The 19,448-nt window shown below is 50.4% G+C and overlaps 1 protein-coding gene and 1 long non-coding RNA gene across 2 annotated transcripts; both read left to right on the top strand.

Annotated features, from left to right (window-relative positions):
- Positions 1-9,301: 9,301 nt before the first annotated feature.
- Positions 9,302-11,474, top strand: LOC141091710 (uncharacterized). The gene is made up of 3 exons (XR_012232553.1): positions 9,302-9,412; positions 11,037-11,111; positions 11,384-11,474. It is a non-coding gene; the product is annotated as an uncharacterized lncRNA (long non-coding RNA).
- Positions 11,475-11,476: 2 nt separating this feature from the next.
- LOC141091686 (glutamine-dependent NAD(+) synthetase-like) lies at positions 11,477-14,620 on the top strand (the record flags this gene model as incomplete). Its single annotated transcript, XM_073577383.1, has 5 exons — positions 11,477-11,635; positions 13,672-13,774; positions 13,854-14,022; positions 14,351-14,486; positions 14,570-14,620. Coding segments are annotated over 5 exons (618 nt in total), but the record flags the coding sequence as incomplete, so codon positions are not given.
- Between the last annotated feature and the right edge of the window lie 4,828 nt (positions 14,621-19,448).

Here is a 19,448-nt window from a genome sequence, read left to right as displayed (position 1 = left end):
TTGGGGCTCATCCACTAAACGTTCCCAATGTATATAATAAGAATATACAAAAGAAAGAAAAGGAAAGAAGAAAAATAAATAACTCAAAAAGCAAAGAACACTTTTTTTCACATGCTCACATTTATTATATTTTATGTACTTTTATACAACAGAAATGTGTTCCCATTTGGGAGAATAATCATTCTCACATTCAGTCTTTGACTTTTTTCAACATTCTTTACACACTTTTTCTTTTCATTATTTTGTTTTTTCCACTTTAATTGCATTTTTATTCATTTGCACATACGGTTCATATTCACATAGAAATTTTTCTCCTTTCTACCTTGTTACTAGGTTTTTTCACTATCATTATCACTTACAGTCACATTTTTCCTTTTTTCCACAATATCTTTCTCCCAATTCCCCTTCCCATTAAATATCACTATTCCCCTTTGTTCATAGTCATCAGCAGCCATATTATCACAAAGTATCTTCACCAACTCTTTTTCCAATGTTACAGATGGCGGCCATGATTGTTGTGCGCTGTCCTGACTGGCTAGCTGGTCCCACATCATGAACCGTGATATTGTTGCACTTCATTGATGCGCTTCTTGCTGCCGGCCGGCAGCAGATGTCATGCCCATGCGCACGCGGCAGCGCTCACTAAGGGGACGTTTTCCCTGATGACCCATTTGCAGCAGCTGTATTCGCACTTTATTAGCCAGCCGATACCCCTCCACCACACGTCCTGTCACAGCGGAAGCGAAACGCGTGTTGGATTTGTGGCATGCTCACTTGGTCTGTATTATGCATAAACTCGATCATGTCATTAACCCGTTTCTGACCTGTGACACAGCGTATGCGTCATGAAAGTCGGTGCCAATCCGACCTATGACGCATACCCTGTGTCATGAATTCAAAGCCCCCCTGTGGGTCGGGTGACCGGGGTCAATGAAAGGTCACATGACCTGCAAATACAGGGGGCTTTGTAATTCACCACAGGGGGCGTCACTTCACCCCCCACGTGGCTACGATCGCTCTGATTGGCTGTTAAAAGTGAAACAGACAATCAGAGCGATAGTAATATTTCATCAATGAAAATTTATGAAATATTACAATCCAGACATGGTTAATGCTGCAGTAGCATCGGACATGGCTGGAGACACCGATTTGCCCCCCCACCGGCAATCGCCCCCCCGCCACTGAATGACAGCGGCGATCTGCCGCCGCTGTCATCATCTCCCCCCCTCCCATTCCCTCCGCTCCCCGCCAGCTTCCGATAACCCCCTCACCCACTCTCACCGCCCCTGGCACCTTCTATGTCCCACTGTCGCTCCCGGTGTCCGGCGGGTCCGGTTCATGGGCGCCGCCATCTTGGAAAATGGCGGGCGCATGCGCAGTGCGCCCGCCCGAATCTGCTGGCTGCAGATTCCATTATTTCATTTTGATCACTCTCACAATGATCAAAATGAAATAAAAAGTAAAAGAGCCCCCCGATTATCACCCCCATAGGTAGGCATAACTAATAAAATAAAGAAAATATTTTCATTTTTATTTTTCCAATAGGGTTAGGGTTAGGGTTGGAAAGAGGGTGAGGGTTAAGGTTAGGGTTGGAAAGAGGGTTAGGGTTAGGGTTGGAAAGAGGGTTAGGGTTGGAAAGAGGGTTAGGGTTGGAATTAGGGTTAGGGTTGGAATTAGGGTTAGGGTTGGAATTAGGGTTAGAATTAGGGTTAGGGTTAGAATTAGGGTTAGGATTAGAATTAGGGATAGGCTTGTGGTTAGTGTTATGGTTAGTGTTGGGGTTAAGTGTGTGTTGGGGTTAGGGTTATGGTTAGGGTTGGGATTAGGGTTAGGGATGTGTTGGGGTTAGGGTTGTGGTTAGGGGTGTGTTGGGGTTAGGGTTGGAGTTAGAATTGAGGGGTTTCCACTGTTTAGGCACATCAGGGGGTCTCCAAACGCGATATGGTGCAACCATTGATTCCAGACAATTTTGCGTTCAAAAAGTCAAACGGTGCTCCCACCCTTCCAAGCCCCGACGTGTGCCCAAACAGTGCCCCCCCACATATGGGGTACCAGCGTACTCAGGACAATCTGGACAACAACTTTTGTGGTCCAATTTCTCCTGTTAACCTTGTGAAAATAAAAAATAGCGTGCTAAAAAATCATTTTTGAGGAAAAAAAATGATTTTTTATTTTCACTGCTCTATGTTATAAACTTTTGTGAAGCACTTGGGGGTTCAAAGTGCTCACTACTAGTGTTGAGCGATACCGTTCGATACCCAAAAATATCGTATCGGATGGTATCGCCCGATACGAAAAAAATATCGGGTATCGCCGATTCCGATACCGGAAGTCCCATTCAAGTCAGTGGGACTTCCGGTATCGGAATTTAAAAAAGCCCTTTATTTCCTTGTTGGCTAATTCTACATCATTGAAAACAAATAAGAATCATGTAGAATGTATTGTGGGAGGTGGAGGAGACATTAACGGCATAGTGGTTTATTCAAATCACATGGCATAGCATTAATTCCAATTTTTTTTTTCAAGACGTTCGGAGTTAAAAAGATATTGACTATGTTAAGGCTGGTTTCACATTAGCGCTTTTTAAGCGCACGCACGGCTGGGGGTAGCTCCGCCCCCGAGCCGGCTCTCTGCCCGGCGTGCCCGCCCCTTGCTTGTAGCGCCGCCTCCTAGCGCACAGTGGCGCCTGCGATCGGCGCACCCTATCTTTAGCATCGTGCGCAGGCCGTGCGCTAGTTGCGCTTTGACCTGCGCTGCGCACTTTTGACGGTGCGCCGTGCGCGCCAAAATCAAACTTTTCGGATTTTGGCGCGCACCGTCAAAAGTGCGCAGCGCAGGTCAAAGCGCAACTAGCGCACGGCCTGCGCACGATCTGCGCACCCTATGCTAAAGATAGGGTGCGCCGATCGCAGGCGCCGCTGTGTGCTAGAAGGCGGCGCTACAAGCAAGGGGCGGGCACGCCGGGCAGAGAGCCGGCTCGGGGGCGGAGCTACCCCCGGCCGTGCCTGCGCTTAAAAAGTGCTAATGTGAAACCAGCCTAACCTTTTTATATATTGTCAGATACAGTATGTATGTTTCACAACTTCCATGCCCTTCACCTTCTTTTGTACTTCTCCCACACTTTCTCCTTCATGATCCGCAGCAGTAGCATTTTTTTCATCAACTGTTTCTTCACCTTATTCATCTTCTTCTTCTTCATCTTCTCCCCATTAATTTTTTTTTTCCATTCTTCATATTCTTCTTATTCAGCTATTATTAATTTTCATATGCTATTTCTTCATCTTCTTCCTATTCTTCTTTTTCTTCATTTTCTTATGGTGACAGGCATTCCTGTAGTACTTATCTATAAAAGTTATAAGATTACACCTTACGTTCTGCCTGTCACAAAAGATTTTCAACAGGATTTGTCCGCGTTCAGTTTGGCCTGCAGCAGCAGGCATTTTCCAGGGGCACCACGAGGAGGAACGGACTCACCCCCATTTACTGCTTAGTCTTCTTCTGCTTATAATTTTGATTTCTTCTATGATGATTTTTAGTCAATAAGGATTACCAAAGACAATTTCAAAAAGCTTGATCTTGGAAATGTAGCAGAAGGTACAAGAAGGATGAGAAACTGGCGAGAACCAGCTGACAGTACTGGAACCCCTATTGGCAGCAGAAGGAACAATAGTCAATGGCACTACTGAGGAACAGCTGACGGTGCTGGACCCCGGTTACTATGCAGGAGGTACCTGTGCTAGAAACCACTACCAAGGACCAGCTGACCTTGCTGGACTTCGGATACCGAGATGGAGGCACCTAGGCCAAAGGCTCTGGCGAGAGTCGGCTAACCCGGCCGCAAGACGACAGGACAACGGATTGTTGGCATAGTGACCTTGACACTCCCCAGAAATAGCTGGCGTGCTGGAACCAGGCTGGGCAACAGGGAGTACCCGTGCCAAAGACACTGCCGAGAACCAGCTGACGGTGCTGGAACCCAGATGGGTAGCAAAAGCTACAAGAGCCAATGGCACTACCGAGGAACAGCTGACGGTGCTGGACCACAGTTACTAGGCAGGAGGTACCTGTGCTAAAAAGCACTACCAAGGACCAGCTGACGGTGCTGGACCTCGGATACCGAGATGGAGGAACCTAGGCCAAAGGCTCTGGCGAGAACCAGCTGACAGTGCTGGAACCCGGGTGGGTAGCAGAAATTACCCATCCAAAGCAAAGTAGCCAGGCCGCAAACCGGCCGAAGTTACCGAAACCCACAGTCCTACAGGGGTCCATGTCCCATTGGCACTACGGATCCAGCCTTCAGTGCCAGTTCCCGCAGCCCACATAGGAGTCACCTAAACTGCAGGCACCGTAGAGTCGGCTAACCCGGCTGCAAGACGATAGGACAGCGGATTGTTGGCATAGTAACCTTGACAGCTGGCGTGCTGGAACCAGGCTGGGCAACAGGGAGTACCCGTGACAAAGACACTGCCAAGAACCAGCTGACGGTGCTGGAACCCAGATGGGTAGCAAAAGCTACAAGAGCCAATGGCACTACCGAGGAACAGCTGACGGTGCTGGACCACGGTTACTAGGCAGGAGGTACCTGTGCTAAAAAGCACTACCAAGGACCAGCTGACGGTGCTGGACCTTGGATACCGAGATGGAGGCACCTAGGCCAAAGGCTCTGGCGAGAACCAGCTGACAGTGCTGGAACCCGGGTGGGTAGCAGAAGGTACCCATCCAAAGCAAAGTAGCCAGACCGGAAGCCGGCCGCAGTTACCGAAACCCACAGTCCTACAGGGGGCCATGTCCCATTGGCACTACGGATCCAGCCTTCAGTGCCAGTTCCCGCAGCCCACATAGGAGTCACCTAAACTGCAGGCACCGTAGAGTCGACTAACCCGGCCGCAAGACGACAGGACAACGGATTGTTGGCATAGTGACCTTTACACTCCCCGGAAACAGCTGGCGTGCTGGAACCAGGCTGGGCAACAGGGAGTACCCGTGTCCATCGGAACCTCAGCCAGCGGCACTGCAGTCGGGGGTCGCCGGCGGAGGTCAATGGGGCCATTCCTATTCATGGGTTCCGGTCCTAAAACTAGGGTCAGACATGGAGCGGTAATCATACCTGGCGGTCCCAGCTGCGGTTCCGGTACCCGGTAGTGGACGGCGGCAGCCGCAACTCCAGGAGTTGCCGATGGGTTGGATCGCAGCTGGATTCGGGCAGGGGCAAGGCTAGTTTCTGCCGGGGCCGTCGATGGAGGCCTGTGCAACCGCGCCCGGTCCAGACGGGGACGCGGTCCCGGCCCTCCATTCTGCTCCGGAACCCTCATATATCTCCTCTGGACGGGGCTCATCCAATGTCAATATCGGTTGTGAGTTGGTGGTGGGCGCTGCATGGGATGTATCAGCGGTCGTAGCCTCCGCAGGGGTGGCCTGGGGGCGAGTGGCTTCCCCTCTCCCTGTTCTTCTGACTCCTTTTCCCTTTCCATCATGGCGTTCTGGTGTTCTTCTTCCTGTCTCTGCTCTTTTCCCGCCACTGGCTTCTGCTCCTCCTTCTTGGGGCGGCGTCTTCTTCCAGCTCCTCCATACCAAGCCAGTATATGAACCCCTCGGGGGGTGGGCTATGTTGCCGTTGCATAGTAATTCAGGCAGGGGAGGCACAGGATAGTTTGCGGTCTTTTCTTAGGACCTCCCATGTTGTCACGCCCTTCTTCACCGCGCCAGCGGCCATTTTTAATGTTCATTTTACAGTCTATTAAATTGGGTCTTCGGCACATCTTCAAAAACTTTAAGTCTTAGGCACACAGAACCCGATAGCATCGGGTCTCGTCATCCTGTTCGTGATGCCAAGTTTGGGTCGCCCTCCCAGGGCCGTGGGGTACTCGGTACCGGGCCGGTGTCGGCGGGATGTGTCACAGCAGCGGTGGCCCTGGGCGCCCAATTAATAGGGGAAGTTTGAATGGTGGAATGTAATTAATGGAATAGTTCGTGACGCCACCTTTGGTGTTCAGCAAGTGAGATGTTGAGCCGACGCTGCGTGCAGATCCTCTGGGACTGGTGGTGTGTTGCAGCCAAGATGGTGAATCTCCCCACAGGTGGAGCTGGAGCCCCAGGGCAGTGTAGATGTAGGGGTAGAGGAGAGGCACGAGCGGTGTAGAAGCTGGTACCCAGATGTTGCGGAGCTGGGTGCGTTGGCGCAAGAATCAATGGAGGACACCAGGCTTGTAGTTCCAAATCTTTACTCACAGTCTGTAGTACACACAGGGGCCTGCCTCCGTGCTGTGTCCTCCGGGTCAGGGACTCAATCAACCTCCAGGCCAGATGGAATGCTCCCTTCCACACTCCGCCAACATGTGCCTTTCTGAACGTCTCCTCTTATAGCGCCTTTAGGTGTGAAGTACTCCCAGTACTGAGTTACACTGGAGTGCCTCCTGACAGATGTTTCCAAGAACTCTACTTGTACGGCAGACAGCTGTAGCCTGCTTCGGGGACTCCTTACTCCTGAGTCCCGGCTCACTATCAAGGTTGCTGTTGTGCCCCCAAGTCTTAGATGGGAGTAGTGCATTTACAGCCCACTACTCCACCGGTGTCTGCTGTAGGACCATTAGTATCCATACAATCTCGGGGACCAGGCCCCGGCCTTGCGCTTAGAACTTCTAGGCAGGGTTCTTCCTCTAACCCACGTCCTCTGTTCCCTTTAACTCCTACGTTCCATACTAGTCTCTCCTTCTTATGGAAGATGAGGTTTCAGTTCAATGTCTTTCTCCTTCTTTCCTTTCCCGTGCCAGCAGACCCAGGTCACTGAGATCTGCTGCAGTACCTCCTTCCTCCATCCCTCTCTCAGGGATCTTCTTTCCTCACTCCTCACCGAGTGACTCTCTCTGACTGACTGAACGACTGACCTCAAATCCTAAACCTTCCCGCTCTTTTATGTATTCTAACTCCACCCGCCTCCCAGCACGTTTCGTGTTCCAAGCAGGGAGCCACCAAAGGTGCTCTGCTACACTCCAAGCAGGAAGCCGCAATGTGGCTTTGCTGAACTACCGTGTTGTGTGGGATGCAGGTGTTGGAGCGTGGTCAGGAGCCTCCAACTTACCTGTATGGTGGGGCACCACACCTCAGGAGGAGGTGCAGTACCTCTGTAGCGACTGAGCCTCAGGGGCCCCACATAGGCATGTCCTAGAGATAAGATCTTGTTATAGGGTGTGGATGCCCCTGTAAAAAGCCTTTTCTAGTAATTTGACTGATACGAGCGCGACTGCATGTGACATACAACTTACTCACACCCGTTTCTTGCCTTTTAGAGAAATTGAGGATCACTTTCTTCCGAGAACTATCCAGAAGATCACAGGACAGGTCTGACTTCTATTTCCTTTTGGCTACCTTTATTACATAGCTTTTCTTGGCTACAGATGAGAAAATCGATTTGTAACTAAATGGGTTCCTTACACATTTTGCCAAAATTTTGAATTCTTTCATATCCAAAATTTGGGGTTTTCAGCTGCCGGAGCTGACTGGTTTTTCATAACGGTCTTCGGCTCTTTCGGCGATGTAGCCGGTGATTTGGCTTCATGGGCAATTTAGTATTCGTAAAAGGCCCTGTGCAAGAAAAGAAAACATTTTGACATCTGTTAGTAGTGATAGGTAGCAGATGATATGAAGGTAATCGGCTGTCATTATCTTGTAGGACACGGTACCATTTGGTGATGCAGTCTTGGCAACCAGGGACACTTGCCTGGGGTCTGAGATCTGTGAAGAGCTGTGGGCATCTAAGAAGTAACTGGCACACAAATAAGAAAGTGCCCCCATATCAGAGTTTAACCCTTTGCAAACGTCTGTGTACATCCTACGTCAGGCGCAGGAATATGGAGGCGGATTCAGTAGCTGAGCCCGATCCATACGTGGCAGATGCTGGCTGTGTTATACAGCCATCACCTGTTATTAGCATAGGCAGCCTGGGCTAGCTCTGGTCACTGCTGTTGAACCATTTAAATCCCGCCATCAATCTTTGACAGCGACGCTTAAGACGCATAGTACAGATGACGTCATTTTGGCACCATTTCGCCCATCAGCTCCCCCTCATAACACGACACGAGAGACCCAGGAAAATGTTATATTTGGTATTGCTGCATCTGCAAAATTTCATTTTTTTAGGACAAAAATAATTAATTAAGCTCCTACAATAAACGCCATGAAGAGAGAAATAAAAAATCCAAACGCCAGAATTGGCCTTTTTTATGGGGACATTATCTTTTAAAAAAATGTGAATAAACATTGTATGTACCCCAAAAGGGTACCGACAAAAAAATCAGCTCATAATAAAAAAAACAGGCCCGTAAATAGAAAAACTGCAAAATTTACTCCGAAAACCCCAATTATTTTTCTTTCTTTTTTTTTTTAATCAATTTCTGAATTATTTTGTAGTCACTAAAATAACAAAGGAAATATACACGTTACACTACAGAAATATTGCTGTAATTGTACAGACCTGGAGAATCCTGTCTCCAGGTAATTTTTACCATACAATACAACAGAATATGGCATTTTTTTTCGCCATTTTTCCACACTTGGAATTTTTTTTCCCGATACATTATATGGTGTCATTCAAAACCACAACTTGTCCTGCCAAAAAATAAGTCCAAGAAGAAAAAAATTATAGCTCTTGATAGAAGGGGAGTGAAAAAACACACCCAAAGGCAGAAAAAAAATCATCTAGTGAGGAACGGGTTACAGAGGGGCTTGTCATTATGGTGCAAGGTTCGGACATATTTTTCCCCCATTCACATCCTTGCCATGACCCTTGGTTCAGTTCTGCATCCACTGATAATGCCATTCTTCTGGAGAAGAAGCCTTGCCCAATTGGGGATAGGACACGTCATGGCTGGCCCCTCCCGTCAAGGGCCCCACGGCTGCCCTCAGCCATCATGGTGTATGGACCCTGGTCTTCGTAATCATATAGCAATGAGACTCGTCCATCTTTCTTTTTTCCGCAGTCCTCACATTGACATGGGTCTGGACAGTGTGGAGATATTCACTAATGGCTCAGGGAGTCACCATGAGTTGAGGAAAGCTTACCTTAGAGTAGATCTGGTCAAGTCCACAACTACAAAGGTGGGCACCACCCCGATCAGCTGCTCCGCACGTACCGATCTGTGGAGGTCGGAGCTCTCCCACATGAAGGCACAAGTCGCCCGGTGGCATTTCCTGAAGGAGAATTAGTTGCATTATTCCTCACGCCTGTGCAATGCTGGTAGCACTGACCTCCTATGGGGCATGATCTCATTACTTTGTGTTACAGAATGGCGGCTTTTACCTTCTCTCCAATCTACGGGGCTGCGACAGCGACCGACTCTACTATGATGGCTGCTCGATGATCTCGATCAATGGAGACATCGTAGCTCAAGGCTCACAGTTTTCTCTTGAAAATGTGGTAAGATAAAGAATATTAATATGGGGTATTCTTATAAGGAGATTTTTAGGGTGACTCTAATTTGAGAGACACAACCAGGAGGGCAGGCGGTAGAGCGGCTGAGTCGGTGTTGTGATACCGGAGGCCTTTATAGGAGCGCTGAACAGTTGACTCGGCATCGGGACCAGTTGGGGTCATTTTTTGGTAGGAGACACCTTTTAAAGAGACCATAAACCTATAACCTACTTTTTTAATGAATGGAAGGTGGGCTCTTTTTTGACACCCTCATCTATTAGCCAGAGCACCTACAAAGAGACTCTTGTTCTGGAGGACTCAACATGTCCGTGCATTATTGGAAGTATGTAATGCCTCATTTCCCCTCTGGGGGCGCTGCATTGGAAAGGATGATCAGACTACAGTTGATTGCAGGGGGACACCTCTAACGAAAAAGGTGTGTTCAAAGTGGACAAGTGTGACTTATATACGACATAGACCACAAACAAATCATTCATACGAACCTTGATGTCATTTTCACGCAAGTGAAAACTATTTTTTTTTTGCAGGAGTTTAAAGGGGTTTTCCAATTATTAAAAAAAAACATGCAGCAGACTCTTAAAATATATATATAAAAAAAAAAATCTCACACTCGCCTTAGGCTGGTTTCACATTAGCGTTTTTTAGCGCAGCGCATCGTGCGCTATCGGTCGCATGCGCTCCTACGTTTAACATGGGGGGCACATGGTCTTGAGTTTGCACGCATCCGTATGTGTTTTCTTGCGCATGCGTTTTTTCGTCGTGTGCGCCTAGGCGCGCCAGACGCAATCTGTTGCATTTTTGGGTCCGCCGAAAGGCATAAAAAATGCATGCGCACGCTTGGGCACGGAATGCGACAAAATAACGCATTACAGTCTATGGGAGCGCAGGCGTGCGCATGGACACGTTCGTCTGGCGTGCGCATGGACACGTTCGTCAGGCGTGCGCATGGACACGTTCGTCTACGTTTTAATGTGCATGCGTTTTTGGCATAAAAATGTGTAGACACTGGTTTTAACCCCTAGAGAACGAATGCGCATAAAAACCGCAAACGCATGCAAAAACGCATGATGTGTTTTTTTGCATGTGTTTTTATTGCGCACGATGCACTGCGCAAAAAAATGCTAATGTGAAACTGATCACTTCCAACCTCCTTCCAATGCTGCACAGGTCCCCTGCGGTCTCTGTGGCTCGTCTCCTGTCCAGGATGGGCATGCGACTTCTGCAGCCAATCACTAACTGCACGTCACTGCTGAGGCTCCTGATTGGCTGCAGCGGTCACATACGGATTCTGAACCTGGAAGAACTTCATAAATTGCTGGGTGATCTGGGCATTAGGAGAGGAGCATCGGGGATCGTTAAGGTGAATATGAGCCAGATGTTAAAATAAGAGCGGAAAACCCCTTGAACATTTAATTTAGGATAAGGTATTAAAATTGACCTAGTGGGGGTCTGACTCCCAGGAATGGGTTGGTGGGCCGACTCCCTGCCCCTGAGCTTCAGTGCGGTATAGCTCAGGAAATCTGCAGCGGTTCCTCCACCTGTGATTTTACTTTTGGCTTTGGATGCAAAATGTGAACCGTTTTGATCGCTTTTGTCCTTGATCCCACAGGAAGTTCTCACGGCCACGTTAGACTTGGAAGACGTCCGCAGTTACAGGGCTCACACGTCATCTCGCTGCATTTCTGTAAGAGACTTCTCAGTTTGCCTCATATCTAATATTAATCAAAACGTCACCTATTGTCTTGAAGACTAGGAGTTAAATGTTAATATCTCAATATAATAATATATATTTTTACTGTGATACGGGCAGATTTCACATGCTCTATAATTTACTCCGTATTTTAGTTGATCCCCCATTCACTTGAATAAGCATGAGCTGCAGTACCAGACACAACCTACAGACAAAAGTGGCGCTGTTTCTGAACCAAATAAGTCATTCTTTGTCATTTTGTGCAGGCGAGCAGAGTGCCCCCTTTTCACATAATGCATGTGGACTTCTCGCTGTCCTCCTTTGATGATGTATGTACCCTCACTTCTGAGCCAATCCAGTGGAAGTACCACACCCCTGCGGACAAAATAAGGTATCAGGAATTCAACCATTGGAGGAGAGGTGACATTTTGCAATTTTTATTCATTCACAATTGTGGTTGTGATTTCAGCCTTGGACCTGCGTGCTGGCTCTGGGATTATTTACGACGCAGTAAACAGGTAGAGTATATTTGGAGGTGCAGTCCGGAGCCCCCCATTAGCAGCAGTCTGGGGTCTCCCTATAACGGCAGTCCGGAGCCCCCCTATAACGGCAGTCCGGAGCCCCACTATATCGGCAATCCGGAGCCCCCCTATAACGGCAGTCCGGAGCCCCCCTATAACGGCAGTCCGGAGCCCCCCTTTAGCAGCTGTCTGGGGTCTCCCTACAATGGCAGTCCGGAGCCCCCTTATAACAGCAGTCCGGAGCCCCCTTATAACGGCAGTCTGGAGCCCCCCTATAACGGCAGTCCGGAGCCCCCCTATAACGGCAGTCCGGAGCCCCCCTATAACGGCAGTCCGGAGCCCCCCTTTAGCAGCTGTCTGGGGTCTCCCTACAATGGCAGTCCGGAGCCCCCCTATAACGGCAGTCCGGAGCCCCCTTATAACGGCAGTCCGGAGCCCCCTTATAACGGCAGTCCGGAGCCCCCCTATAACGGCAGTCCGGAGCCCCCCTTTAGCAGCTGTCTGGGGTCTCCCTACAATGGCAGTCCGGAGCCCCCTTATAACGGCAGTCTGGAGCCCCCTTATAACGGCAGTCTGGAGCCCCCCTATAACGGCAGTCCGGAGCCCCCCTATAACGGCAGTCCGGAGCCCCCCTATAACGGCAGTCCGGAGCCCCCCTATAACGGCAGTCCGGAGCCCCCCTTATAACGGCAGTCCGGAGCCCCCCTTATAACGGCAGTCTGGAGCCCCCCTATAACGGCAGTCCGGAGCCCCCCTATAACTGCAGTCCGGAGCCCCCCTATAACGGCAGTCCGGAGCCCCACTATATCGGCAATCCGGAGCCCCCCTATAACGGCAGTCCGGAGCCCCCCCCTATAACGGCAGTCCGGAGCCCCCCTATAACGGCAGTCTGGAGCCCCCCTATAACGGCAGTCCGGAGCCCCCCTTTAGCAGCTGTCTGGGGTCTCCCTACAATGGCAGTCCGGAGCCCCCTTATAACAGCAGTCCGGAGCCCCCTTATAACGGCAGTCTGGAGCCCCCCTATAACGGTAGTCCGGAGCCCCCCTATAACGGCAGTCCGGAGCCCCCCTATAACGGCAGTCCGGAGCCCCCCTTTAGCAGCTGTCTGGGGTCTCCCTACAATGGCAGTCCGGAGCCCCCCTATAACAGCAGTCCAGAGCCCCCTTATAACGGCAGTCCGGAGCCCCCTTATAACGGCAGTCCGGAGCCCCCCTATAACGGCAGTCCGGAGCCCCCCTTTAGCAGCTGTCTGGGGTCTCCCTACAATGGCAGTCCGGAGCCCCCTTATAACAGCAGCCCGGAGCCCCCTTATAACGGCAGTCTGGAGCCCCCCTATAACGGCAGTCTGGAGCCCCCCTATAATGGCAGTCCGGAGCCCCCCTTTAGCAGCTGTCTGGGGTCTCCCTACAATGGCAGTCCGGAGCCCCCCTATAACGGCAGTCCGGAGCCCCCCTATAACGGCAGTCCGGAGCCCCCCTTATAACGGCAGTCTGGAGCCCCCCTATAACGGCAGTCTGGAGCCCCCCTATAACGGCAGTCCAGAGCCCCCCTATAACGGCAGTCCGGAGCCCCCCTTTAGCAGCTGTCTGGGGTCTCCTTATAACGGCAGTCCGGAGCCCCCCTATAACGGCAGTCCGGAGCCCCCCTATAACGGCAGTCCGGAGCCCCCCTATAACGGCAGTCCGGAGCCCCCCTTTAGCAGCTGTCTGGGGTCTCCCTACAATGGCAGTCCGGAGCCCCCCTATAACGGCAGTCCGGGGCCACCTTGTAACAGCAGTCCGGAGCCCCCTTGTAACAGCAGTCCGGAGCCCCCCTATAACGGCAGTCCGGAGCCCCCCTATAACGGCAGTCCGGAGCCCCCCTTTAGCAGCTGACTGGGGTCTCCCTACAATGGCAGTCCGGAGCCCCCTTGTAACAGCAGTCCGGAGCCCCCCTATAGCAACAGTCTGGATGAGTGTGTGGCTGAGATGTGACCTCCCTTTATTCCATGTAATGCATTTGTAGCCCACCCTGTGACTTCTCTTGCCTTTCAGGGGGGCTTCCTGCTTCCTCTCAGCGGTGGGGTGGACAGCTCGGCAGTGGCCTGCATTATGTTCTCCATGTGCCGTCTCGTCTGTCAGGCCGTGGCTGCCGGCAGTAAGTCACACGTGGGATATTTTATTACATCCAATGGTTTTTCTTTAATCTTTTACCCATTTCTGATATTTTTCGAAAGATGACGACGTTCTGTCCGATGTCCGTCAGGTGGTCGGTGACGCCGCGTACAATCCCCGGACACCCCAGGATTTGTGCAGTCGCCTCCTCACCACCTGCTACATGGCCACCGAGAACTCTTCACGTGAGACACGGGAGCGGGCCGGGATGTTGTCCCAACAAATAGGCAGGTACTTTTGGGCTTTCCGAAACCACATTAAAGGGGGATTGTATTCTAGGATATCCCTTTATGACCCCACTTGATGCTGAAAATAAATGGGACCTGTCCTTCAGTTTTCCCTGCGCACTGGGTGTTTCCGCTAAATGGGGCCACGCTGCAGGGGGCGCAGTGCTCTATCAGTGTCGTGGCCCCTCTATTCTCATTTTCTATGAGGTTAACACTAATCACAAGTCATGTAATGCTGCCAGGTATGTTGGCAGATTTGGGGCGCAGTTTTCGCCATCAGCCCTATAACTTGCCAGCCTTTCTGATTATGTTCGATGCTTTTGTATCTTCAGTTACCACCTGACCCCGAACATTGATGCTGCTGTTAAAGCCGTGATCGGGGTATTCACGATGGTGACCGGCAAAGCTCCTCAGTTCCGCGTCCACGGCGGGAGCAGCCCGGAGAATCTGGCACTGCAGAACGTTCAGGTAAAGGGTAGAACAATTAATAATCATCTTATTATCACGTTCCTTCTTTTGGTTACACCCCGTCCTGTCCAGTCTCTCTCCAGGCTCGGATACGGATGGTGGACGCCTACTTATTCGCTCAGCTCAGTCTTTAGACGCAAGGTTTGCCTGGTGGTCTGCTGGTTCTGGGCTCGGCCAATGTCGATGAAAGGTATAACACACGACTTACGTCTAACGAATCACATAATTGTGGGGGCCCCAACAATCCTGAAAAATTGACCCCAATTTTGGCAATTTTTTTTTTTACGCCAATTTTTCGGGCTAGCGCATTTTAATAGCAGCAGCTTTTTTGCATTAGCCATGTGACATTAAAGCTCTGCTCGCTTCTGCATCTCTAGGTGACGTGCCGGATTACCCCTTCAACTTCATCCAGCATGTCAGTCCTACTGCGTACAAAATAAGTACACTTTTTTTAAAATACCTATGGAGTTTTTGTGCGTTTTATCATAATTTTGTTTTTTAATTTAAATAGTATTTTGTTATTTTTATAACATTATATAACTTTTTTAGACTTTTATTGTAAACCCCTTGAAAAGAACTTTATGGATCCCTGGTATAAGACACAGTATTGCTTCTTTTATTACACCTATTATTGACTCACTGACCGGCATCCTAGTAGAATCCGGTCTAATCGCTTAGATGTCATTGTCGCTATTGACCGCAGAATTGGAGGGGGTTAAGTGGCCGGGACTGGAGTTATGCCTGATTCTTGCCTATTGCAGTAGAGTGTCAGCTGTGACTTCTGCTGCTGCCGATATGATAGAAATAATGACTGTTTTCATCCAGAAACAGCGCCTCTCTTTTCCATAGGGCTGTGTCCTGTACTGCAGCTGCACACCCTTCACTCAACAGTTCCAGTTGAGGCCCATTGAAGTGTGTCATATGGCAAGTCATTAACCTTTTATTTCTCCTTCGCCTCATTGGGGGACACAGGACTGTGGGTGTATGCTACTGCCGCCTGGAGGCTGACACTAAGTGAATGAAAAAAAGGTTAGCTCTTCCTCCGCAGTATACACCCTCGCCTCGGTTGCAAGCAAAAACAGTTCTTGCTTAGTGTCCGTTGGAGGCACACATCTGGTCTTTTTTTTTTCCAGACTCTTCATTTTTTCCATGAAGATTAGACAGGGGCGACGGACCCTATTGAAAGGGTCTAATCTCCGCAAACCATCAACGGGCGAGCACGTGCGAGTTTCGCCTCCAGATATCCTCTCCCGCAACGTGGGACATGATGCCGGACTAAGCCCTGACCACCCTAAGGTATTGAAAAACTAGGCTGTACAGAGGCTTACGAATAGTCTGTGCAGCCCTCACTGCATCACCAATGCCAGACAGCAGTGATGGAAGGTGACGGACGGTCCCTCTCCTCATCCCCTATAGGGAAGATGGAGTTGGGGTGCTTGCACCGTCCTTAACTTTTTTGCATCCCCCTCCCCCCCGCCTAACCTGAGGATCAACCAGAGCTCCAGGGGTGAGGCGCGGAAGGAGGTGGGCTGGGAGGGCTCCTGTAATCCCCCGGGGTCGGCATTGCTGGTGGCCTCGGTTTATTTCTGCCACATCCCCGGGCTCCAGCGTGGTACGGGGTGAGCCACACAGCTGTGGCAACGGCAGCGCAACTTCCTGCTCAGGTCCCTGTTTCTGGCGGTCCCGGGTCCGGGTGCACGCCGAAAATTTAGTCCCCGGCTTCTGTCGGAGCTAGGCCGCGGGCGGAAGTCCCGCTCTCGGTGACGCGTATACTTCCGGTGGACCTGCCCCCGGGGCCTTGGGCGGACGCTGTAAATTTAGTCCCCGGCTTCAGCCGGCACTAGACCGCGGATTGAAACTCCACCCCATGACATCACCGGCGGTCTCCTCTTCCGAGGGCCCACCCACACGCCGAGGCGCACTTTTTTGAAAAAGGAGCAGCTGTTCGGCAGGCTGGATGCCTAAGGGGATCCAGGATTGGGGACACAGGACTGGGGTAAGTGCTACCCCTGAAGGAGGAAGGCCACCCTCTGTGTTTACCAGAGGTTAAGTGGCTTTTGCCCCCCCCCAGGCATATCACCTAGCAGGGCCACCATGTCCAGAAAAGCTAAGACGCACACGTTCCTGTATGTTGCGTGCACCTCCTGTCAGTCCGACTTCCCACATGTGCATAGTAACCAGATTTGTGAAGCTTGCGATTCCGAACGTGCCCAGGAGCCCTCCCCTGCGACCGAGCCCAGTGTATCTAGCCCCACCGGAATGGGCCCTGTCTCTGTCACAGTCCATGGCATCGCTTACGAGAGCAATCGAGTCCTTTCGATCCCCAGATAGGGGCAGGGATAGCGGCTTGACTGTCTTAGAGGGGTCCTCCACCTCACAGGAGCCTCCGGTTTGCAGGGGCCGCTCTCACTCTAGGCAGACACGGGAGAAACGAACCCACACAGCTCGCCTTCACCAGTAGTCAATATCGAGCAAAGGTCAGATTTACGACTCGGACGAGCCGCTTGATTTGGTTACTCCAGGTTACCAGGAAACAGTTGACAGCCTCATTGAGGCCGTCAACCAGACTCTTGGGATTGAAAAGGATTCCACCTTGTCCTCAGGTCACAAGGTGTCATTTAAGCGAGTAAAGCGGCCTCATAGAGTATTTAGCTCTCACCCTGAGTTTGAGAACATAGTGCAACAACACAGGGAACGGCCAGACAAGCGTTTCTCAGGCCAGAAGGCGCTCGAGGCGAGGTACCTGTTCGCCCCTGATCTCCATAAAAAATGGGCAGAGTCCCCAACGGTAGATCCACCCGTGTTGTGCTTGGCCTCTAAGACCCTATTATCCATACCTAGTGGTTCCTTTATCAAGGATCCCACTGACCGCCTCATAGAGAGCCTGGCTCGCTCAGTGTTTGAGGCATCAGGTTCAGCACTCTCCCCCCTCATTCGCGGCAACTTGGGTAGCAAAGGCCATGATTGCTTAGTCAGAATCATTGAACAGAGCCTTGCAAGGTAGGACCTACCAGCAGAGGTATCAGAGGTCGCAAATCAAATCACTTTTGCCGGATACTATTTGATCAACGCATCTTTGGATGTGGCCAACTCTCGCTGCTGCAAATGCGATCTCCATTAGGAAGGCTTTATGGTTGAGGACATGGCGGGCAGACTCGACCTCCAAAAAATCCCTGACTTCCTTGCCTTATCAGAGCGGGCGCCTATTCGGAGAGAAGTTAGATCAGCTCATCTCTGACTCCACGGGGGGAAAGAGCAGTTTTCTCCCTCAGCAAAGGGTCAAACAACTCTTTCGTCACCAACCTCAGACACGGTTTTAGTCCTTTCGCAACACCGGGTGGGCTGCAGCGACTAATCCCACCGCTTCAGGTCGTCCCAGCCAGGACAGGGATCGGCAAGTTTTATATAGAGCCAACCTGTTGGGGAGAATGCGTACCCACCAACCCAGATCGAGGGAACCCAGGTCCCAGAGATCTTCAGCCAAATGACTCGAGGCAATTTCAGGGCGACACCAGCAAGGTCGGCGGTCGCCTGCTATGGTTTCGCCACACCTTGCTCTCTGTCACACACGACACATGGGTAAGAGAGCTGGTGTCCTCGGGGTACAAGGTAGAATTTGTCAAGTACCCTCCAAGACGGTTTTTTCTTTCCCGTCCTCCCAAGGTAGTTGCCTGGGCAAGGGCTTTACTCAAGGCCATCGAATTGCCCCAGCACAACAGAGTCATTGTTTCCGTACCACAGAACGAGAAATTTCAGGGATTCTACTCCAACCTGTTCACGGTTCCCAAAAAAGTGTGCTGTTGGCTGTTTTTCCTATTTGCCCCTGACACATAGTGCCGGGTGTCAGCTGTGATAACCAGCTGACACCGGGCAGCAATCAGCGGTGCCCCTCCGGGAGCGCTGCTGATTGCTTAGACGTACTATCCCGTCCCCGATCATACGGGCCTGGGAAACGTGGACGGGATAGTACATCTGATGTCAGAAAGGGGTTAATTCGCTGATATAGTGCTATTAATTTCTACATTGCTTTATGTTGCATGCTCATTTCACTTACAATGCATTCTATATCTCATCGAACATACGTATGTCTTTAGTATATTCTTTTTACAATATGCTGATATTTTTTATAAAATATATATTTTTTTATTGCAACAATGCATGTTTCACCCCTTCGCTTACATTAGGTAGTGTTCCCTTTACTTATATGGCTCTTCATCAGTCCATATTGGTGGGTCCTATATTGCTTGCTGTTATCAGGCACAGTTTTTTCTTCTTCACTTTATGCACAAAGGCCTGAATTCATCATTTGCATTTTTTAAATTTGCGTTTCTTTTTTTTTTGTCTTGCAGTATTTGTTGACATTCACAATGGTGCATGTAGTTCATGAAAGTAAAAAATGGTCTTTATTTTTGTCTGGAACTTTTTTGCAACTTTTTATAAAAAAAAGAACACTTTTCACTTTGGGGCGAGGGAGAGGGTTGAGTTTGTGTGATTCGAGTACATATGAATCAAATTTTAGATATGATTAATCAGGCGAAAACATCTAGAAACCCAAAGTTCTGACCACAGTGGCAAACTTAAAAAAAAGAAGGCAGCACATAAATATAAAATATACTTTAAGAGGTACTCCCATCAAAGTTTTTATTCTCTTAATATATTGCAATCATCATATAGCACTGTATACTTACTGTCACATCGGCGGGCATGCCCGCCGATGCCCCTGCTGCTGCGGCGCGCGCCGCAGCGTTACCTCTCCAGCGCGCTCCCGTCCGGTCACGCGCCCGCCGTCCACTCGGCCTCACGGCGGCTCCTGGCTCCCGCCTCCTGGTTCGCGCACGCCACCTCCCACGCCCTCTCTCCAGCGGTGGGCGGTGCTGAGGGGCGGGTCCAGGGGACGCACTTCCGGGGGTGTGCTGTATTTCAGGCGTCCTCGCTGTCAGGAGGACGCCTGATGATTGTGTA

Source organism: Dendrobates tinctorius, unplaced genomic scaffold (genome assembly GCF_039654945.1).
Source record: "Dendrobates tinctorius isolate UK_male_01 unplaced genomic scaffold, ASM3965494v1 ptg000055l, whole genome shotgun sequence".
Classification (NCBI taxonomy): Eukaryota; Metazoa; Chordata; class Amphibia; order Anura; family Dendrobatidae; genus Dendrobates; species Dendrobates tinctorius.
This window is presented reverse-complemented; position numbering and strand designations above follow the sequence as displayed.